At 36.4% G+C, this 24,709-nt stretch overlaps 1 protein-coding gene across 1 annotated transcript in view; it reads right to left on the minus strand.

The window, feature by feature from the left end:
- The window catches only part of grid2 (glutamate receptor, ionotropic, delta 2), a 905,841-nt gene that overhangs the window by 101,960 nt on the left and 779,172 nt on the right, over positions 1 to 24,709 (minus strand). Inside the window, exons 10-11 of the mRNA XM_030143377.1 lie at positions 19,233 to 19,430; positions 15,866 to 16,178 (exon numbers count right to left, since the gene is read on the minus strand). Coding sequence (XP_029999237.1) covers positions 15,866 to 16,178; positions 19,233 to 19,430 — 511 coding nt within the window. The remainder of the gene's footprint in view (positions 1 to 15,865; positions 16,179 to 19,232; positions 19,431 to 24,709) is intronic.

Genomic DNA, 24,709 nt, shown 5'->3' on the forward strand with positions numbered 1-24,709 from the left:
GAAGCAAAGAGAAGCAGAGCGACCTTCGTTGTCCCTGATATATTGCAGAGTGGTTCGGAGTCTTTTTCAGGAGACGACAGGAGCGCCGTCTATGGTCTCATGGTGATGAACCCACTTTCGTTGTCGGAGTGGTGATTAGGTCACTTCCAGACTTGGGCACAGATCGCATTCACATGACAGCGTACCATGCTGGGGTACAGGCAGTCCGGACCCAGGACTCGAGCATGGTACAGTTGCATTCACACGGATAAAATTAAGTGGACTTTGGGGTCCAGTGTACACAGATACAGACTCAGGTACGCTGTGTGAAAATGCATTAAGTCTCCAAATATTACAGCGGCTTTAAGCAAGTAACAGAAACTAGGGATGCTCCGATACCGATATGAGTATCGGGCATCGGCTCCGATACTCAGTGTGTGTACTCATACTTGTACTCGTGAAAGTAATCCAATACAAATGCACCGATACCACTTACGGTGACATTCACAGTTCAGTGCAGCAGGTACGTGGCGGTGGAATAATGTGTGGGAAGTGTGAAGAGTGTGGAGATTTTTCAAAATAAATGACAGTGATAAAAGTAACGCTGACTGCAAGTAACATTAAAGACACCGACAGATACAGATTCTGTCCGTCCTTTGCGTACATTCCATCTGTTTTCCAGGTGCTGGTGGATGCGTACCCAGTTGGAGAATATCACCAGGAGTATGGAGAGGTGCAGACCCCCACCAGGGGAAGTGAAAACAAAACTTATCACTCATTTGTCTTTTCTCTACCTGCTGAAGCTAAGCTTTTAAACCTTACCAGAGAAAACACTGCAATATTAGTATCACATTAGTGTTGCCTCTGTCATCTCCATGTTTATTACTGACTTTCTTCTTCTTCTCAAAAAACTTTCCTCTTCTTCATTATATTTGTCCAGTGTGGCTAATTTAGAGCAGCGCCCCCTGGTGGATTAATTGAGAAATGCTCACACATGCTCAACACATTAATGACAACGGCAATACAGCACATTTACAAAAGGAACCAGCAACTGGAATGGGATTATTAAGTACTCGTATCGGTACTCAGTATTGGCAAGTACTCAAATGTAAGTACTCATACTCATACTTGGTCTGGAAAAAAATGGTATTGGTGCATCCCTAACAGAAACATTTGTGTGTTTTCCAAGAAAATCAAAAACAAGATTTTACAGAGACACACATCTTGTTAAAATCACACCTGAAGTTATGCATAAATGATGAAATTAATTTCTAAACAAAACATAATAGTTGCTTAATAATGTAAAAAGGTACATGCATGCTCCATTTACAGTTTTGGAGCAAAGAAATGTTGATCTATGTTAGCATACACTGTGGCTTTAACCTGGCATCATGTGCTAAAAATACAGCAGGTATGTCAGGATGTGTTTTGACTTTGTCTCACATATGATATTGTTTCTGTCCGTCTGTATCCGCCTTATTGCTGCCCTCGCCTTCTCCGCCCTGCAGTCTATTTATTTCCACTCATAACCTGAGCTGTCATGTTGGTTTGACCACAGTGAAAACTTAAGCTATTCTGTCTCTTTTCCCAACCTTCTCTATTATTACACAGGCCTGCCTCAGCAGACAGTATAATGACTGACTGAGCTCTAACAAGGTGTCTAACAAGGTGTGCAGCACTCAGCTCTCCCACTGTTTTATCTCTTTTGACTGACCTGTCATCTATTCTTCCTTCTCTCTTTTTTCTTCTGTCTTGTTGAGGTGGTACAGAGGGAGGAGTGGCCGGTAGCCTTGTTAACATAAAGGGCCCAGAAAGTCCTGTGATTGTCGGTATTCATTGCAGGTTATTGAAGGAAACCACGGCTTCCTCGTTCCTCTCAATTGTCCTCTTGACAACTTATTCACTTTGATCCGTGTTGGACTGACCTAGAGCTGACTGTAATGCATTTACCAAAAGCACTTTTTTTTTTTTTTTTTTACCTTTTCCGTTTACAGTTTCTTCATTCAGTCACCACAACCAATTATGATGAGCACAACATTTATCAGGAAGAAATTAAATCCACTGTTTAATGGAGTTGCTTTCTGTTCAAAGCCTGACCTTTACAGCTCTTACACTGGGAAATAAACTCAATTCATTCAATTCATGTGTTCTGTTTATCTGAGACAGCTAAACAGTGTAGCCAGAATAAATATGCTTGTATTACAATTAAACTATACCCGTCTCATTACTGCCCTCACGCACATTCCCTGAATCACTGATGAAAAACATCAGTAGAACAAGACCAGGCAATTTTACCTGCTTTGACAGATCTATATTGCCATAGAAAATGCAAACCCTTTGTCTCAATACCATCCTAAATAAATATACAAGGATGGTTGATAGACTGCATGTATTTAAACGTAATGGTTTGCAAACAACAGGAGGCATTTTATATAAAGCAAAACAGAGATGAATGGAAAATGAGACATAATGTCAATGGTGTGTGAGAATAGATTCATTCGTTACACCCTGAAATATATGGTATAATGCAAACATTTTGGTTAATATGAAACATATATTAGGGCTGATTGAAGCAGCTTGTGTTTCATCAGCAGAAGAAAAGCAGGGAAATAAGAGTGAAAGTGAAAGGCCAAAACTGTTGTCCTGTGATGGAAATCCAAACACAGACAATACAAATATGTCTGTTTATCAATGGATCCACAAGGCTCTTAGTAAAGGGTGAAGCTGACTAACATCGCTTTGTTGGCATTTTTTGGGATGATTTATGCAAATGATGACGGTTTAGAGAGCTAATACCTCACCCCTTCTGGTTTTTCTACATGGAATTTTATTTTGTCAGATAGTTGTTTTACTGAGACTTGTCATTTTTTGATCCCATCCGAATTGTGCCACTATTTATACATATGATGTTTGTCAAGATAATTTCACATGTCAAGAAAGTCAAAGTTTGTGATAAAATGAGAAAATTTGTAAATATACAGACTACACAGCCAAAAACTGTGGAGGTGATTTAATCGTAAAAGTCTCCACGAGTGATTCAGAGTCATTGAAGATGCCCCTGCAACTTCAACGTGACTACACTTGCAGTGGTTTTTACGTTTTTTAGTAGTTTTTTCACCTTGCTCTCAAAGGTTGGGGTACATTTACCAAGATTATGTTCATTTTGGTGTTGGTGACTGTATTAAGTGAGGCATGAAATGCAGTTTATTAACCTGTTTAACACAACACTAGATATTTCTTTACAATTTTTGCCACAAATAGCAACTTTCTTGGCTTGTAAAATTACGCTTTAAACTGACAAACATATGTGTAAAGGTAATTCGATCTGGATTATGGATTTATTTGCATATTTTTTCCCAAAAGTTAGGTCCCATGGGACACATTGGAAGGGGCAGGACTGTGTCTCTCTATGTCAGTTCCAAACTCCGTTGTTTGAGGTACGAATAATTATCCACCCATCCTCTGTTAAGCTACTGTAAGATTTACACATTAAATGATCCTACAAAGGATTATAGCTACAGTATGTCACATATTTTCTTGACTTGTGAACTTCCATTAAAACAGATGTTTCCAATAATGTCAAAATACAGAGAAATCAGTAATTTTATTCAAAAAAACAGTCAGTATGAGTATCCCTTACTAAGTATCCCTTTTACTAATGTTTAATGTTTCTGGCAGTAATTTCATTGTAATGAAAAAACATAATGTGAGTATACATCCCTGAATGTAATCTTAATAAAACTATACATAATATATTACATAAATATAGTTTCTTCTGCAGTGACATCAAATATTTTCTTTGTTGATGTTTCTGTAAACAACTTGCATAAGCAGATTATTGAGGATACTATGTGGCTATGGAAAACTGGTATATGTTCATCTATAAAGCTCTGCTGGGTAAACTCCCAGAATACCTCAGCACCCTTTTTCTGTTAGCTCTAGTGGTTTCCATCTACGTCCCTCCAACTCATTGCTCTTTGGCAAAAAGGCATTTTCCTACCGTGCACCATGGTCATGGAATCATCTTACAAAAGACTCTTAAACCACAAACATTCATCTCTGTTAATGATTCTAAAAGTATCATGGAGAATGCAGTGAAGGAGGAATATCACTGTTTTTCTTCAGAGTCATTATGGTTGAATAATTGTTATCACCCCGCCCCCCAAAGGGAAGGCAAGAGTGTTTTTTGGGTCGGTTTGTTTGTTTCTTTGATTATTAACACTCTAGCAGCAAAACTATTGGTTGAATTCATACCAGACTGGGTTTATAGATAGCCAGTGCCCCAGAACAGATGTCATTACATTTTGGGAAAAGTATCAAAATTCCAATTTTTTATGAATTTTTAAAAATATTTTTTTTCTCCTATTTAAATTTCAAATGTCTATAAAAACATAACTTTTGTTTGAATTTACTTCATACTTGCCACATATATAGAGGTAATTGATATGCTGACATCACCACACACATAGATATGATGACATCGGCTGGATCAATGTCAAAATAAGCTACAATACATACGAGGGGCGGGGTTTGTTGTACCTGGCACCACATGTTCTGTTTTATTGTTCATTGTGTATCATGTATGTGTTTTATATGGTTTTGACTTTGTATGGCTGCTACCTTAGCCAGGTCTGCCTTGCAAAATAGATTTGTAATCTCAATGGGACTTCCTGGGTAAATAAAGGTATATACAGTACATCAATCAATCAATCAATCAATCAATCAATCAAGCCACACTTGATGTAATGTTAGTTCCCGATCTGAAATGACTCCAGGTCTACACCTTGAATTAACTTATTTCACAGCATTGAAAGAGAACTAGTGGCAAGGTATCAGTTGGGATGGGGATGAAAAACAGGTCGACTGAACTACTAACAGTCAGATTTCATCACATGTGAGCAGTAAGTGAAGTGGATAGAAGGAGGGAAAAGTGAAATCCCTGAGAATGGAGAGAAACTGAAGGAAGGAAAGAAGGAAGGAAGGAAGGAAAAGAAAGAACTGTGACAGAAACAAGAAGGCAGAGAATGGAAGAAAGAGCAACAGAAAAATGAATTTAATGGAACTGCTGAGAGATGGTCTCTTTTCACAGTGGTGCATCTCTGTAGTCAGAAAAAGACGGTGAGAGGGGCAGAAAAAAAGAAAAGAGGGAGGATAGATGGAGCGATAGAGGGGCACAGTTAGGAGGAATGGCTGTCCTAAAGTTGGGTCCACTTCACAGCAGCAAAACAGAGTCGTTAGAGTGGGATAATGGATTAGAGGGAGCCATAAAGAGAGGAAGAGAGGGAAGGAAAGAGTAGAGGAGTGCAGGGAAATGATGATAACGGTGGCTTCCCAGCAGTACAGCACAGTAGAAACAGAGATAATGATGGAAGGAACGACACAGAGGAAGTGAGAGGGGAAATGGGGAGTGCTGACTGTGAACGCAATTCACATTGAGAAAACTCAGCAGTTAGGAGAGAGTTGGAGGATGAAGAAAAGTGGGGAACGGAGGAATGATATAAAAAAAAAGGAGGGAGGGAGGATGGCAGAAAAGCTGTTTTTGTGTTCTTTTTTTTATACGTCTCTCCAACAGGGCTGTGAAAAGAACATACAGACACATAGAAACAGACAGATTCACAGCAGGAAACAGTAAAGAAGGAGGTGAAGATGACCGAGGAATGGAAATAAGAAAGAGAGAGGGATGTTCAAAGCAGCAGATGGAAAAATAAATGTGTTGATTATGGCCTATAGCCCTGTTTCTGTGTGTTTTGTGAATCTGAGCTTTTATTTTTTTCTTTACACTGAAAACAAGCAATTCATAGTGCGTGAGTGTCTTTGTATTTGTAAGTTAGCAGCAGCACTCACGCTGATAAACCTACTGCACGCCAAGACAACGCACACATATGTGCACACACCCGCAAAAACACAGGCTGTTTCTCCACGGTGTCTTTCTCCTCCCCTACTGGTTGGGACATTAATTAGGGGAGAACTGCAGAAAGAAAACAACTGGGGATGATCTATGAAAGACAAATATCCGATGTGACATGGGAGTTTTGTTTTTGACTGTTCTACTTTAGCTCAAACACAGTCTGCAAGTCCTCGGAGTCAGGGCAGGGCGACGAGGAAGGCGAGAGATGGGAAGGTAGATGAAAGGTGACAGGAAGGAAACAGGATGCAGTGACGTTCTGGTTATCGCACCTTCTCACTTTAGGGTTTGGGTCTCTGGGCGCTTTAACACTGTGTACTTGAGTCCTTACCACACTTGGATACGTTCACACTTTTACCGCAGATGTTGCGTTCACAAGTGCGTACCGTGGCCCGTGACCGAATATGAATGAGTTATCCAGGGCCGAAACAGTAGGTGGCGGTGTGGAGGGAATTCTGTCGCTATATTCTGTCGCTATCCTACACATGAGGACGTCAGAAGAAAGAAGCAGAGCGACCTTCATTGCTCCTGATATATCACAGAGTGGTTTGGTTGATAAGGCTAGCCTGGGCTTGCGTGGATCTGAGGCTTTTTCCGGAGACAACACGAGTGTCGTCTATGGTCTCACAACGTGATATCATGAATTGCGTACAGATAACACGCCACTTTTAATTAGCGTGTTATCTGTACGCATTATAAGCTTTCAGTGTGTATATTTACACTGTGAAAAATAACACGCCATTAGTGCGATTAGCGGTTAGGGTTAGGGGTTAGCGATTAGTGATTAGCGGCTAGCGCATTGACACACCATCAAATGGTATTGAATCACACGTGAAAGGATGAAAATGCGTACATGTAGCATGCCAAATGCAATAAACTGGGGTCACGTACAATGCGATTTCATGAGATCAGTCTGCGTCTCGTGGTGCTCAACCTACTTCGGTTGTCGGAATGGTGATTAGGTCACTTCCGGTCTCAAGCATGGATCGCATTCACACAGCAACGTACCGTGCTGGAGTACGGGCAGTCCAGACCAAGATAATTATCGTTAACGAAAACTAACAAAATGACCAAAAGTAGAATAGAAAAAACATTTTTGTTAACTGAAATAAAAACTAGAATTAAAAGAAAAAAACGGTGACTAACTGAAACTGTATTGTGTGCTTACATAACTAACTAAAACGAATAAAAATTATGGAAAAAATTCCCTTCGTTTTCGTCTTTGTCAATGTTGGATTGATTCAAAATTGTTTTATTTCGCTCTAGCAATTTTAGTTTGCGGCACCGTATGACACTTGTCATTTAGAGTCGTGGGAGAAATCAGCAGAGTCCTGTATGGGATTTACGTGACTGCGATGGAGAAAAAGATAAAAGATATGAAAAAACTAAAACTAAAAACTTAACTAAAACTAAGCATTTAGAAGAAAATGAAAACTAATAAAAACTAGCAAACCTGCTCTAAAAATTAATCAAAACTAACTGAATTAGAGAAAAAAAAAGTCTCAACTAAATAAAACTAAACTAGAATGAAAAATCCAAAACTATTATAACCTTGGTCCAGACCCAGGACTACCTCCTCAACTGGACTCGGGCACGCTACTCGAGTACATAACAGCTGCATTCACATGGATAACATTAAGCAGACTTTGAGGTCCAGAGTACTCAGATACGGACTCGAGTACGCTGTGTGAAAACGCCCTCTATCTTCAACGGGTCTGATTTGCATACGTTACCCGACAGAAGCGACGTCTCCTTTGAGTGCCAGCTTTCGTCACCTGTTTGCGCATTTCAATTGCGGCACAGTTCACAGTCCACTTGCTGACAACCGCTTTGCACCAAAAGTATGCAAATAACAACAACAGCAAAAAAAAGGAGAATCACAGTTGGTACGATTTGAAAATGTAATCTGTTGCAGATGGTCCTGGGCTGTGAAAGATGCTGCGTGAGGACACTTTAGACCCTGAGTTTTTGTTAAAAGTGACACAGAAAAAAAGGTGTTTTTCTTTGAACTGATGAATTATTACATCTTAGCTTGTGCTGTTGTCTCTGGTCTGCCTTGTGTTTCATCCTTCTGTCTCCATCCTTTTGTTTTTTTTGTTTTGTTTTTTTACACACTTTAACAAATCGGGTCACAAATCAATGGCATCACTTGCATGAAACTTCTGATAGAATTCAATAGACGACACAAATGTACAATAATGAACTGTCACTTTATTTTTCCTTTGGATTTAATTCTGTCTCTCATTCCCACAGAAAATGACGTTCAATCCACTTTGCAGGCTGTAATTCCGACAGCGCTGCCATCGTCAGTGGTGAATAACACTTTCATTCTACAGCACTTTACAAATGTGTCCATTTCAGAAAAGCTCTTTTTTTCTTTCAAGCACATGCTTCTGTTCTTTTGTCTTAAAATTATCCCCAGCGCACAGTGAGGTAGGCTCTTCCTTATCAGCTCTTCCTCTCAGTTTCAAAGTTCTGTGTGAGGTACTGAAACTTTCTCCTGACCACTCTCCTCAGAACTCATCCCAGTCGCTGCAGGCTGCCTTGTTTTCTACCTTCCCCAAACTCCAGCATGTCATCCCCTTTCCTGTTCCGCCTCCGTTCCCTCATTCCGACTCATTTCAACTCTAAAAATCGAGTGTAAAAGACTGCAAATGGGTGCACATCCCCACCTCTCCGGGCTCCACTTATCAGCCAGTCAATGCCCTGCACTCTGCTAATGTTGTCTGCTTGGATCTCACTTTAATGTGACCTGGTAATCACTCATCCCAGTCTTGACTCTCCTCCCTCCTGGCTCTAAAAATTATTGGAATGACCTTCCCACCTCAGCCAGTGCAGATGAGTAACTCAGCTGAAGGTAAAAATGAATCTCTTTAGGAAACATATCACATCCTCTTTAAATCACATACTCTCCCACACATATTATACTCCCTGCATGCACTACATGTTCAGTTAAATCTCAACCTATTATTTTTAAGGGATCATCTCCAGATTATGGTTGTGAAACCCACTGACGACTGGAGGTGTAATCTGCTTTCCAGACACAAGATGAATCAATTCGGCGTTAAATTATGAGCAACATGGTCGACAGATGTTTGCAAGTAGACTGACACATGTCTCAATGGTTTTGGATGCACTATCGCAGTGTGTCTCAAACTGGAGGGAACATGGGATCATTCCTGGGTGTGTTTTTTTTCTTCAGGTTAGAATATGTAGCAGGTGGAACTAATAGTTTGTTACCAAAAATTTGTTTTTTGTTCTAAAAAAAAGTTACTTTGTTGTCATAGTTGTAAGATAATTGCGCATTTCCTATTTTATTTGGAAAAAATATTATCTCAGGGAGCAGTCTGGTTGAGTTTATTTGTATTGTTCAAGCCAAAAAAAAAGTTATTTTTAATTTGCACAACAAATTATCCAAGGAAAAGCAAAAAGTATTGTATAATACTGATGTTTCTTTCAAAAAAGTTATAATTGCACCACTGTTACAATGTTGTTGGGGTTGAGGGGGGCCTGGAGATTTTTCACCCCCCAACAGAAAAAGATTGAGAACCTTTGCACTACAGTAATAAAAACACAGAGGCTTTCAGTTAGGACATCAATTTTTCTCATACAGAAAATTATTAATTTATGATAATAAAGTTTGCAGGAATAGTGGTGTTTTTCTAATATGTTTACTGATTTTCCAGATCCTTTATTATTTATTTATTTATTTTTTTGGCTCATTCGTGGACTATTCATAAATATGTGCATGAACCCTAGTATCACCTGTTGGTTTGGGAAATGCAATTATGAAGTGTCGAAATGTGAGATGTGACTGTTACTATGTTGAATTTGTGGAAACGAGTGGGTGGAGTTGGAGAACAGTGAGAAATGAAATTAGAACATGTTAAAAACACTTTAACTGTGTAATAACAAATGTCATCAGATAATTAAATCTGCATAATAAATGTTAACACATACAGGTGTTTGATTATAGCTAGAAGAGCTAACTAACAGGTTAGCTGACAGACTCTATAATTACATATGCATTAAGTTTAACATCACTTAATGCAGCTGATTAACATAATTGTGTTCCTATACATTTAATGGTGAAATTTCTGGCAGCATGGTTATTGTAACTCCTTAAACACAACTATGGCAGAACTACCTGGACCTGCACGAAAATCAGATTTATTTGATCAACAACAGTTTGTAGCGTCTGACCAGGCAGCTGAGCTATGGCTAGTTGTCAGTCAACTTCCAGACAGCCCAGCGGACAAACTCACCTGTCAATCACTGTAGTCTGTCTGTTAATTATGCATAATTTTGTGGCTTTGGATGATCTAAACAGGAATGTTTAATCAAAATTGACCTTGTACGGAGACATGACTGACTGAAACCAAACTGTTTCTTGTATCAGGCTGTAAACATATTCATTTCTGCTGTAAATTTGCCCATTTTAACACAGATGATCTACGTCAGTGTTTTCCAACCTTGGGGTCGGGACCCCACATGGAATTCAAATGGGGTCGCCTCAAAAAACCTTACTAACAAAATATGATTGTCTCTTAACTGACCATATAATACATAAAAGACAAATGACAATCTCTGAAGCTGAAACTGAAGCACTGTGGTACTGTTTATCTTTCAAATGTTCATTGTGGTCGGTTTCAGATGCTGCAGCTCTTTCATAATTCATAGTTTGAGTCATTGTTTGTTCAGTATTAATCGTCAGCCTTGTAAATCCAAGCTGGACTGACTGTACATATCCTGACCAAGGAAAATAAAATTCTCACTTTGTGCAGTAATCTACACCTGGCTTTTCTGTCTCCGTCCATAATAATTTGCATTATATAGACCAAATGTCGTCTAAAATTAGCGTTTATTTGCAATATAGTATAGCAAACTATTGCATGATCATAAACAAAAGAACTGCAGCAAAAAAAAAAAAAAAGTCTCAGTTTTGAATCTCTGGGGTCGCCAGAAATTAGTGATGTTAAAATGGGGTCACTTGCCAATAAAGGTTAGGAAACACTGATCTACGTAGATCGACTCACTTTTGCCCCCAGTGGATGTTAAAGTTACTGCAGCTTTTGACACTTACGCTTCCCTTCTTAACCCTGGATGTTGCTGCTTAGGTTCAACAAACAAGTGACGGAGTAGAGGCGGTCGAGTGACTTAAAGAGTGAATGAAGCGAAGGTGGATTAGAGAACAAAGCCATGAAGCAGAGAGATGGAAAAAGTTGTTTTTTGATTGTTTATCAGTCTTTACGTTCTCTAAAGAGTGCAAGTAGCTGAACCTCACACTGCACATAGATCTTTCTATGGCTTTGTGTTTTCATCTGTGTGTGCTCAGCCTTGCACAGACCTGCAGCAAAGCAGAGAGAGGAGTTGCTACTTTTTTACATATGTTGCTACATCCCACCCACACACCTTACGCAATGCCATTTTTGAACGGGGGCACACGCTCGTTGCCTAAATATTACTCCTCAGAAATGTTCCAAACACAGTCAAAAAAGAAAAACTGCTGGCAGAGGGCAGTGTCTCTGCAGGTAAACACACTGTCACACAGTTAGTGGATTCTTAAAAAAGAATGAAAATCAAAAATCAGCAGCCGCAGCAGCAGAAACTGGCAGATGCGATGCTTTTGCTTCAGTCGGTCTCTGTACCCCCCTTACCCCTCTTTCTCTCATTTTTTGTCTCTCCTTGAGACCAATTAAATGTAGTTTATGGAGTACAGATTTTCCCCACTACAGCCTTCATTATGTGCTAACACTCACACATGTGCGCTGAGACCTTTGGGTAAAATTGGAACCAGTTAGCCAATAGGATGATGCCTTGGTGGGCAAAAAAGAGAGAGAGAGAGAGAGAGAGGGAGAAAAGGAGGACTATGGAGGTGAAGAGGGAGACACACTGGAGGAAAGTAGGGAGGAAAAAGGAAGATGGATGGAGGAAGGTTCAAAAAAGGGACAAAAAAAGAATGTAGGAGGTGAAAAGGAAGAGCATCGGAAATGTAAGAAAGTTGATAGCAACAACGGAAAAGAGAAAAAGAAACCACCAGAGGGGTGAAGAAAAGGGCGGAGAGAAACGAGTGTAATCCCCCTGCACCTCCCTCCCCATCTCTCCAGCAGTCAAAGTGACAGCCAAAAGCCAAATTCTGGCATCATGTTTGACGATTCACTCACATCACTCATCTGCAGCTCCCTCCCACTGTGGGTGTGTGTTTGTGCATCTGAAATCAGTTTTCCCTGAGGGTAACATTCCAGGGTGAAGCATCAAGGTCTGGGGCGTCAGAGAATCACTGTGTGTGTGTGTGTGTGTGTGTGTGTGTGTGTGTGTGTGACTGTTATTTTGGTTTAGTTGTGATTTATGCTATTCAAGATCTACACCTCTGGACCTTTTTTTTTTTAGACTTTTTTAACCATAAGGTCTCAGAAATGAAAGCAAACCGTATTCCAGGTGACTTTTTAGCTTCAGTAAAGGTCAGCCCACTTAGCCCTGCAGCGGTAGACTGTTCATGCTCAGTTAATTTTGTGACAGATATTTCTGGGTAGCCAAATCAGGAATGGATTACCTGTCACAAAAGCACAGCTCCTCTCACATGAACAGGCACCTGAAGCCACACGTGCACACACACATACACACACCGACAAACACCAATTGTAAATACCCGAACCCCCCCCCCCCCACACACACACACACACACACATATAAAAAAGGACAACCCTGCACTCTTGAAGAATTAGATCCCATGCTCACTCTCTTCTTTCTCTCTAATGATGCCATAGCTAAAATGTTAATTACAGCTAAAAAGAGAAACGATTGTGAATATCAAACAGCAATTAGCATGTATCATCATCATCATTACCACCATTAGCTGCAGCACAAGATGGAGGATTATTTACCAACCGGTGAAATGCTCATCAGTTGCTTATTCAGGGCCTGAGATGTTTTACAGGCAAAAAAAAAAAAAAGAATTTCTATCAAAAGTCGCATATTAAATGTAGCTTAAACATTAACTATTGCAAGTCCCAATAATACTAGCAAAATAGACTACTGGTATTATTACTATTATGTATTTTTGTATTATTACAACAATTATTATTTTCCCCCTCACTCCCCCCTCTCTCTTTCTCCCCTCTTCCCCTTTTCCCTCTCGCCCCTAACCAAGCTATATTGTTTAGTTGCTCTTTACATTTATGATCTTTTTCATTGTAATATGACGTCGTTATTGTTGTAGTTTGTCATCACCCTGTCGTTGTTGTTGTTGTTTTTGGTTTGTTCATTTGTTTGATTTTCCCTTTGTTTATGTGTTGTTGTTTTTCCATCCACAATGTCTTGTTAACTATCACTAATAAAAAAATAAATAAAAAAAACTATTGCAAGTCCGGATGCAAGCTAGGAAGAGCGGACATAGGAATATTAATTTATTGATTATTTTTTTATAATGTGATGCAGACAGATAGGATTATGAGGAAAATCTGATGCATGATATTGAGCATGACAGAAAAAAAAAAAAGATAAAGGCTGATTCAATCATCCTGTATATGTATTGGCTAACTCGCTATATTCATGCTAATTTTTCGGTGAAAACACGCTTTAATGCATTCATGTCATACATGTGCAGTTCCTAGTCATGTGTTGTCTTATTTTTCCCCTGCTTCCACTGCCCTTTCTTCACCCTGTCATGATTCTCTCCCTACATTGATGGAATTTAAATCCTTCCCTGGGTGTCAATTGTCTCATCTCCACAGCTGAGCACGGACTGATGGATTCTGGAAAATCTTAGAGTAGATAATCAGGATGAAGTCATTATCCTTCAATTTGTCCATGTGGAACAAAATGACTCCTCCCTTTTGTTCTCATTTAACTATTGTTCTACAACATGAAAGGTCAATCTGCACTCATCATACCCGGCGGACAACTATTCCCATTTTTTTTTTTTTTCTATCAGATGGCATTAGCATTTACATTTGTATTTTACTCTTAGTTTGTTTTTTCTTTTAGACTACACAAATGCAATATAATGTTGTAGGAACCCATATCACAGGAAGAAAATATGAATCCAGATGTATTACTGTGCTCCAAACAAGTACAAGTACACAGCGTCACTGTTCCATGACAGTCACATATGTTTATGAAACTAGTTACACAATATATTTATTTTCATGCCCACATGGAGTGACAACATTTTAGATTCTATTCAGTTTATATTATTTATTGCATTTATCTCTTCACACTTACTTTTCTTTTCGTTTTTTGCTAATGTTTGTTTGTATGCAACTGAGCTATTGTGACAAAGTAATTTCCCTTGTGGATCAATAAAGTTGGTCTAAAATTAGATTAAATTAAATTAGATTCAGGTTAGATTAGATTAGATTTGTTTCAGTTAGATTAGATGAGATCAGATTAGATTAGATCACACTACATTAGATTAGATCACATTAGATTAGATTAGATTAGATCACACTACATTAGATTAGATCACATTAGATTAGATTAGATCAGTTTAGATTAGATTACATTAGATTGGATTTGTTTCAGTTAGATTCGATTAGATCAGATTGGATTACTTTAGATTAGATCACACTACATTAGATCAGTTTAGATTACATTACATTAGATTGGATTTGTTTCAGTTAGATTAGATCAGATTAGATTAGTTTAGATTAATTCAGATTAGATTAGTCACATGTTAATCACTTTCTCACCTGTATGTATATTGTCCATTTCCTGTAGATTTGTACATATACAAATCTTGTACTTTTTTTGCTTTATTAGTGTATTCTATTTTATTGCTTTATTGCTTTATTTTTATTCTTTATTTTCATTTATTGGCTTTATTGCTTTTATCGCTTCACTGTTACTTTCCTTTTTTTTTGCTGGTGTTTTTTCAAGAGTGTTTTTGTATGCAACTGAGCTATTCTGACAAAGTAATTTCCCTTGTGGATTAATAAAGTTGGTCTAAATCTAAATCTAAGATTAGATTAGATTATATTAGATTATTATTCAATGGCCAAGGCAGCAGGATAAAGTGCAAGAAAAGAAGTGTGCATGTATAAAGATAGTGCAAAAAAACAATATAAAATTAAAAATAATAATGGTAATAAAAAACTATACAGACCATATATAATTAAACAATTTCTGTAAAGCCCTGTGAGGTGACTTCATTGTAATATTGGGTTCTGTAAATAAAACTGAATTGACATATTTATAACAGAGAGGAAATTGTAAGACAGTACAGATGGGATCCAAACAGGACAGGGTTCCACTGTGGTGTTGTACAGTCGGACAGTGGTGGGGATGAATGACCTCTTTAAACATACTGTATGTGAATTTAACCCTTTCATGCACTAATAATGTGAAATTTAGTCAAGATATTTTTCTGCAGTGTTTTTATTCCTCTTTAGACATAAAAAAAAACAAAAAAACAATGCAATCGATTAAAAAAAAAAAATGTTACAAAAATTTCCACTCAGCTGGACACCATGTATTTAATTTTTGAAGGAAAGAAACATGTATTTAAAATCTAATATCAGAAAATTATATGGAAAACTATGCAATAGAAACATTTTTAAAGCTGCTAATTAGATGTTTTCTCACATTTGAACATACTTTAATACCAGTTATTATTCACTGCATGGAGATAGTATGCAAAAAAAAAAAAAAGTTAAAAAAAATACCTGTCAATTACAGTCTAATAACAATTAGCAATTGATTTACACTAAAACATGTCACTGCAGATCAGGTTTATCAAGAACAGCAAAGTTACGGTAATGGTCTGAATGTCAGTGTATTATGGGATGGTGCATAAGTGTCCACTGTGTTGGCTGATATGGAACTAAAACAACCAAAACCCTGAATATACAAGAGAACAGCTGGAGAAGAACTGTCCAATGGAGTGACCACTGTGCATGAAAGGGTTAAAGAGCTACATAGGATCATTGAGTCAGCTACATGTACTCTATTACTTTTTCAAAACTTTCCATGACTTTTGCTTACCTTGTTGTACAAAGGAGCCGTACACAAACCACATGGAATTGTAAAGCGTTGTTGATGACACCGATCCCATGGGTAACCGGGGTGGGTTGAGCCAGTTGAGCAAGTATACAAGGATGCCAACCAGGAGCACGGTGCCCGCGATGCACGCCCACAGTGACAGGTCGAAGGGCGCCAAACAGGCAAACATGTCCACGGTGCGTTCAGCCTTGCGCAGTAGAACGCCCACGGAATAATCCATGTAGCGTGTGGTGAAGTCCACGACACTCTCTCGCTCAGGCGTGATGGTCAGGGCAGAGAGTCCCACATCGGCTCGCTGCAAGAGGCAGAAGAAAGGAGAGGAGTTTGAAGCATCAACACTGTGAAAATGTGTAGGTGAGAAACAGAGTGTAGAAAGTGTGGACTTTGGTACCCCGTGACAGATAAGTTCGGTCTGTTTATTCCCACCATAAGAGAAATATAAACAAGGACACTTTCTGTGATGTGGATCTAATACGCAAAAAAATGAAAACAAAGCTTTTATTACCAAATTGAGCGTAGCGTTAATTTCAGGCCACAAAATTGTCAAGCATATCAGTTTGATTGACGGCAGCTGAGCTCAGTGCCCGCCCATGTCACCTGATCTATTCTGCACATCCTATTGGCTAATTCAGAGTGCCATATCTAAATCTAAATGTCAATGTTCTAAAATACATGTTCCTTTCACCTTACATGTGCTTTTCTTGTATTTTTGATATATACATCTTGGATTTTAATTTTTTATTTTTTTTGGCCAGTTATTCTAAAGGAACCAAATATGGTAACTTCATTAACCCATAAGAACCCAGTGTGACATTTGTGGCAGCTCCAAAATAAATTTTTCTCTATATTTAACCATCCTTAAGTGATTTATCACCATTTATTGTAATATTATCTTCTGTTTTTTGTTTGTTTCAACAACATTTAATTTACTGATCATGTAGATGTTCAATAAAGCTCAGAGTAAATTTGAGGATTACTATATCAAAAATAGAGAACACTGAAGCTCCTTTTGGAATATGTTTTCCTTTTTTATGTTTTTTTCATGTTGTATTGGTTTTAAATGTTGATATTTGAAATAAAAAAAATATCAATCAATCAAAACCAAAGACCAATGTGATAAACTTTGCTCCACTAAGCTAACACTAAGGAGATCCAACAGCACAAGTATTATTTCTCCACCAGTAAAACTCACTAAATGAGTCAAAAACGTTCCAAAATGAAGCAGCAGTTACGAATTTTGTCTTACGTTTGCTGCTTTCTGATCATAACTTGGTTTCATATGAATGAAACCTAAGCTATCAGCTACTCCATTGTTTTGTGTTACATTGAAATGACTCCATATGGCTCGTCGCAGGTTAAACAAAATTCCATATTTGTAGTCGTGTATTCACTCACATGTAAACCCATTTCAGCGGGTCATTTCTTAGCTTTACAAATCTGATGTTTGTGTCAGTACGCTTATACAAGCATGTAAAGGCTCATCACAACGCAACAAGTGACTGCTCTAATTATTTATGTGTAAAGATGTAAGCTGAAAAAAATAAAAGCTGTCAGTAAGTATGCCAAGTTTTATAAACTGAGCTTAGCTTAAATGCAGAAACAATGAGAGCTAATTAAAATGTTTCTGGTCCCCGGTGCTTAGCGAGCAGCTGCAGACACCTGCTTGTATCATAACAAGGATTTAAGACGACGTTGTGTGTGCTGGTGTGTGCTTTTCCAATCTGCACAAGTATGAGGAAGGGCATATATAGTATCACAAAGTTGTTCAATGATGTGATTTTTGTTGGTGCTAGAAACAACTGACTAACAAGTTTGATGATTTTCTCTATGAACACTAAGCCCTGGTGCCTGTGCAACACATTCACCAGCTTAGCCATCGCATCCACACATACACCAAACAAACACAAATATTTGAAACCACTGTAGGCGAAAAATTGCTAATTTCATAGTCGAGTGAGAAAACAAAATGCTTAAATGTGCAGAATTTGTCACTTACACCGCATAAGAATAATAATAAGTGAAACCCTGTAGGATGCCTGTTGGTTGATACAACAGAATATACTGTATGTATGTGTGTGTGTGTGTGTGTGTGTGTGTGGGGTGCACTGCATGTTAGTATGAATACCGATAATTTGCCTACCGCACACTGGTCAGTCAATATGGAAGCCAAAAAGCACTCTGGGTAATAATTATGTGGCATAATTGGGTTTTTGGGGAGATAAACTGTGTTGCTGACTGATGGGGAAACAAAATTATTTGCATGTTCAGTTTATTTACACTCTATGCTTGTCTGTATACATAAATATGCATTTTGCTCGTAGCATTTCTTTATCATTTTTGTGAGCTGTTGCATGGCGGGGAATACAAATGCTGAACACACACTCAGGTATACAAGGTCAAGGGAAGGAGAGTCTAGTTTTAAAAACAGTTCAAGTTTGACACACAGCCAAAAGCAAATAATGAAGAGAGGGCATGAAAAACCTCTGGGAAAACATCGCTGTTAATATTTAAAAAAAAAAAAAAAAAATCCTTGACCTATGGGGGGGGGTGGGGGTGGGTGAGCCAAATATGTAGCAGCTTAGTACAATTAGAGGACATGCATTAACATAATCATAGTCAAACAGTATATGTATATTACAAACAAAAATTTAATAATATTTTTAATTTTTGGGCTATTTTTTTCAGTTGGGATTCTTCCACAGAGCTTTTTACTTTTTTGTGTGTGAATTGAATTGAAACCCATTTTTTTTAATGACCAGACAGTTTTATTTACAAATAGCAAAAATGACCAAAAAAATGAAATATCCTGCACTTTTTGTTTGTAGTGTAGCTTGTTTAAGGATGGCTTATGTTTGAACCCATGTCTTATATTTTAACTCATATTGTACTCTTGTGCTAAAATAAACTATTAATTTCGCTGTTGTCTCTTCTGGCAAAAAAAAAAAAAAAGAAAAAAAAATCAATACTATGAGGAGATTGCAGCACTTTCGTTAGTCATGTCATGCATCCTCTTTTTTTTTTTTTTCTTTCAATGAATGTTTAAAGGAACCAAGATCCCAAAAGAACAGAAAATGTCAGAGTTGACAAACCATGACATATTCAGAAGAATCAGACATTCCTGCTAAATGTCTTTTCTTTTACATAGAAGAACAAAGTGTTTTTTTTGTTTGTTTTTTTTTACATTTAATTACAGGATGAATACTCAGAAAGAAAGAACTTTAATAATTTTCTTCACACATTTTGTGCAGCTGTTTTCTCCCATCATTTCTTTTGACAAATACATAATACAAAAATTTTCAGTTTATGCATTTTAATGTAATTTCTTTATTTTAATTATTTTGGTCCTCACCTTAAACACCAGTTCACCCATGAGTCCGTTCCACTGGCCATCAGGTTGGAGGCTGCCATATTTGTGATCTGGAGCGACGTAGATCTCATATTTAAAGCCCAGATAGTTGGACAGAGCATCCAGAACATCAATAGAAAAACCTTGGTATTTCTTCGGTTTCCCCAGGACATTTTCGGACACCATCACAAATGGCTCCTCCTACAAGGCAGAGATCAATCAATGTGTCAGAAAGTCAGTCAAGCAGTCAATCAATACACGAGTCATTCAAGCATTAACTCAACCAATTACCCAAGTGGCTGTTATACCACCACAAACACACATTCTGTGAGCAGCACAGAGGATTTCAGACGACCCATTCAATGTCCTTCAAAGTATACTGCAAAAATCTAAATCTTACCAAGTGTATTTTTCTCATTTCTAGTCAACATATCTCATCACACTTAAAATAAGACATAATCACCTAAAGAGTAACTTTTCAGTGAGATATAATAACTTATTTTTAGACAGTAGATCTTGAAAATCTTATTTCAAGAAATCTTACCAAGATAATTTTCACTTGCTCCATTGGTAGATTTTTTTTTGCTTGAATTAAGGAAAAAAAAAAACTTGAATTAAGCAAAAAAATCTTGAATGAAGCAAAAAAATCTGCCACTGTCCTCACTGTAACTGTTGCTGCCACTGTCTTGTAATGTATGCAGAAATAACCAAAAGTAGTTAGTTGCCTGATAAAGGGTTAAACACATGGTGGAGCACACAAATGTCAAATGACGGTCATCCATAATAATCAATACACTGCAAAAATGTAAATCTTACCAAGTGTATTTTTCTCATTTTTAATCAAAATATCTCATCACACTTAAAATAAGACATAATCGTCTAAAGAGTAACTTTTCAGTGAGATATAAGAATTTATTTTTAGGCTATAGATCTTGAAAATCTTATTTCAAGAAATCGTACCAAGATAATTTACACTTGTTCCATTGGCAGACTTTTTTTTTTTTTGCTTAATTCAAGATTTTTTTTTTTTTTGTTTAATTCAAGTAAAAAACAAACAAACAAACAAACAAACAAAAAAACAATTTTGCAGTGTATGAACTTTTAGAACAAGGCAGGCGATACAGAATCCCCAAAAATTAATTTTTACCACTTTCTACAATAGGCTTCATTATATAAGGTAGACCATGTAGACCATTTAGTTCCATATCAGCTGACATAGTAGACGCTATGCACCATCCCATACACTGCAATTCATACCATTACTGTAATTTTGCTGTTCTTGATAAACCTGATCTGCAGTAACATGTTCTAGTGTAAATCAGTTGCTAATTACTATTAGACTATGAGAAAAACAGTTTTCTTGAACAATGTTTTTTTTTTTTGCATATTATCTCCATGAAGTGAGTAACAACTAGTCACATCAGTTTAACTGCACTGAAAATGTTTTTATTTTATAGTTGTGACACAGTACATCATTTTCTGATATACATGTTTCTTTGTTTCATGGTTTTTGTAACCCCACGAAAATTATGTTCATTAAAAAAATTTCAATCACATTGTTTTTTTCATGCCTAAAGAGGAATAAAAACAATCAGGTAAAAAAAAAAAAAAAAAAAATCTTGGCTGAGGTTCTCATAATTCATGCATGAAAGGGTTAAAAAAAATAATAATAAAATAAAAATTACAATTTTATTTTATGGTCATTGAACGCAGCACCCCTGCTGACTTGGGTCGTGCACCCCAGGGAGATAGCAACAGTTTTTCTGTGGAGTCAACCTAGTTACACTTTATTGTCAGGTCTGTCATTATTTTACATTATTTATCTTAATTTCATATTTCAGTGGTTGTTTTACATTATTATATTTGTGTAACGCTTATCTCCCTATCGGTTGAGCATATTCTTGTGCAAAAGTGGTAATGTTTTTACTTATTTTTTCAAAGCATGATTAGCGCTTGGTGAGTTAGCTAACGTTAGCTTAACATTGTGAGAACATGTTTGGGTTTTACTGATTAAACTGACTCAGTTTCCGACTACTTTGTTAATCCCTGAAGGGCAATTCAGTTCACAGTTATTGTGACGGACGCAGCCACACATGGTAACGTCTCTACAAACACATTATCACCTTATTAGTTTTCATATCTCATTATTTCTGTAAGTTTGGTTAGCAGCACATGGTCTTTAGTTGCAGTCATTTAACATTCACAGTTGAGTTTATTTTGTATTTCTTTATTTTAATCATACACTGTTGTATAGGTGCACATATATTAACCCTCCGGTATCCTGTCCAGCAAGGCCCTTACTAAGCACCAAGTGTGTCTTTTTGGCACACTTGTGGAATAATGTCAAAACATTTTTCATACAGTTTGTTTTTAATTCTTTTACACTTTTTTCTATTTCATCAACTTGAGCCGTAAATAAAAATACCAAATACTCAATAATTGTTACATTTTTTAATCCTTGAAATGCCGTGTGTGTATGTAAACAAAGTATTTTTTTGGGGGATGCAAAAAACAAACAAACAAAAAAATTCTGTACACTACATAAAAAGTGGATCACATATTGTTTGATTTTTGCAGCCTGGTATATGTCAAAGATTAACTCCAACATTGGTTAATTTGCATTATTATTTTTGGCGCTAGGTCAAATGTTCAAAAATACTAGCATCTGTCACCAAGTGTGCGTAAAATGCACACCTATAAATCAAACTATTAAATATTATATATTGATTTATTTTTCTGCTCTAATTTGATTTTATTTTTGTAAATCAAGGTCAGCCCTATTCATACATATCAAATGGAAGAAGTAGTGGATTTTAGGCACACTTTGGAGACAGATGCTAGTGTTGTAATTTTCTTTTGTTTATAATGTGCAAATTTTACTTGGTGGCCAGAATTTTAAAGATCATGCAAAAATGAACAACTTTTGAATTCTAACCTTATTTAAATTGTGAAAAATAATATGAAGTTTTTTAAAACAAAGTGCAAAGTGTGCCTAAAAGACGCACCTGGATACCGGAGGGTTAACAGTGTAGGGTGATCATTAAATTATGTTTTGTTGTATTAATTCTTGGTTCCTTTGTTTGAGTTACCGTGTGGTGGAGTTTCCTGTTGCCATCCTGATGTGGAAAGAAGGTGTGGCCAAGGGTGGAGCAGCATTATATACTGCAGCCACCTCATCAGGAGGAACCATGGGCTGTGATGTCATGGGGGGGATTTAATGTTACTAAAACTTCAGTTGTATTGACATTACCGTATAAATACTGTAACATAAACAAAATTAGAATTTTACATCTCAAAATTTTACATAACATATGTCCCTCCAACGGTATTTTGTGTCGATTTAATGATGTGGAAGAAATATGCAACTTTTGTCAATCTGAATCTGAAACTACTTTGCACTTATTCTTTTTATGTGAACATTCTTCTAACTTTTGGTCCAAAATGGAAAATTATATCATATCTAAAAGTAACAATAAAATAAATATAACATCCCAAAATGTAATTACTTATTTTAAACATGATACTAACAATCTAGAATTTATTGTAAATTTGTTCATATTATTTGGAAAATTTCATATACATGAAAAATATACTAAAACACTCCCGAATTTTAAAATCTTCCTATTAGAATTTGGAAATTATATTAAATCTGTATAACTCATTTATAATAATAAAAAATAACACTTACACCTCGGCTATTTATAAACATTTTATAAAAATTGACTGAACTCTCTGTTGCATTTATTTATTTATTTATTTATATTTGTCAGAATTATTATTTTTTATTTATTTACTTTTTATTTTTATTTATTTATTTATTTATTTATTTTACCATTATTTATATATTATGCTTTGTATTTTTAAAACTATGCAATATTTTCTTAAATTTATATGTTCAAATGCTTTTCCCTTTTGACATCTTGTTGTTTGTTTAAAATGTACTGTATATTCAAATGTTGGTAATAAAGTTGAAAAAAAAAAAAAAGCTTCAGTTGTATTTAGTTATAAATAGTAATGATTTGGTCAAGCCACTATGTACAGTGTGTTCCCCCTTTGTCTCATTTTGTCAGTTGGTTTGCTGCATCAGTTCTTGTTCTCAGCCTTAGTTACTATTATTTTTGAGTACACTTCTGTTATGTTGACCTCTTTTATATACTTAATTGTTAAAACTATCATGTGTAATCATTTTTGGAATCATTTTGGGTGAATAAAAACCCACATTTGAAACTTTAATCCTGTCTCCTGGTAGTCTTACTGCTTAGTCCTTAACAGTTACGCTGCCTTATTGAACATCCAAACAATTGGGGACAAACAAACAAATGCAAAACATTCATAGCAGCGTATACAGTACATACACATTCACCTGTCAGTACTCATTGAACCGTAACCGGGCAATAAATTCAACAGTGAAATGACTGTATACTCTTCTGCCTGGAATAAATGGCCAGTGGTTTGGTTTCTGTCCTATTTAACACAACACATGAACACAACCGCTGCATATGCATACATACTTTGTTTTTCACAGTAATAATATGACTGAATGTAATTTTGCATGAAAAAAGTACCTAAAAAGCCGAAATAGCAATTTATATCATCCTTACTTCAGACATGAATAAACACTAATTTCATCCATTTGAGGCTGTGATCCTTGTTTGGTAAATCATCATTTACTGGTACATTTCTACCTTTATCCTCTTGAGACCCAGCAATGCATTTTTGTCCTTTGTAGTGGACAAGATCGAGTAGATAGACGAAGATAGAGTTTCAGAGCTTTACTTAAAAATAAATAAATAAATAAATAAATACAAATTAAAAAGTCCACTGAAAAGGACATTATGTGTTTAACCCTTTCATGCATTAATTATGAGAAGCTTAATCAAGATTTTTTTTCCTTGGTGTTTTTAATTCCTCTTTAGGCATGAAAAAACAAACAAACAATGTGATTGAATTTTTTTATGAACCTATGTTTCATGGCGTTACAAAAATATCCACTCAGCTGGAAACTATGTGTTTAATTTTAGAAGCAAAGAAACATGTATTTACTGATATACTGCATAAAAACTATGAAATAAAAACATTAATACTGCTAATCTGATGTTTTCTCACATTTTAACATACCTGCATGGAGATCATTTGCCAAAAAAAAAAAAACCTTTTTGTTAAAAAAACAAAAACAAAAACAAAAAAAAAACCAGTTAATTACAGTCCAATAACAATTAGAAATTTCTAACACTCAAACATGTTTCTGCAGATCAGGTTTATCTAAAACAGCAAGTTTACAGTAATGGTATGAATTACAGTGTATGGGATGATGCATACGTGTCCACTGTGTTGGCTGATATGGAAATAAACCAACAAAACCATAAATATACGAGATATATTATATATAAGAGAACAACACCTTTGAACAGCTGTCCACTGTAGTAACCACTATGCATGAAAGGGTTAAAAAATTTAAATTAAAAAAATTATCTGAAAAG

Source organism: Sphaeramia orbicularis, chromosome 9 (assembly GCF_902148855.1).
Source record: "Sphaeramia orbicularis chromosome 9, fSphaOr1.1, whole genome shotgun sequence".
Classification (NCBI taxonomy): domain Eukaryota; kingdom Metazoa; phylum Chordata; class Actinopteri; order Kurtiformes; family Apogonidae; genus Sphaeramia; species Sphaeramia orbicularis.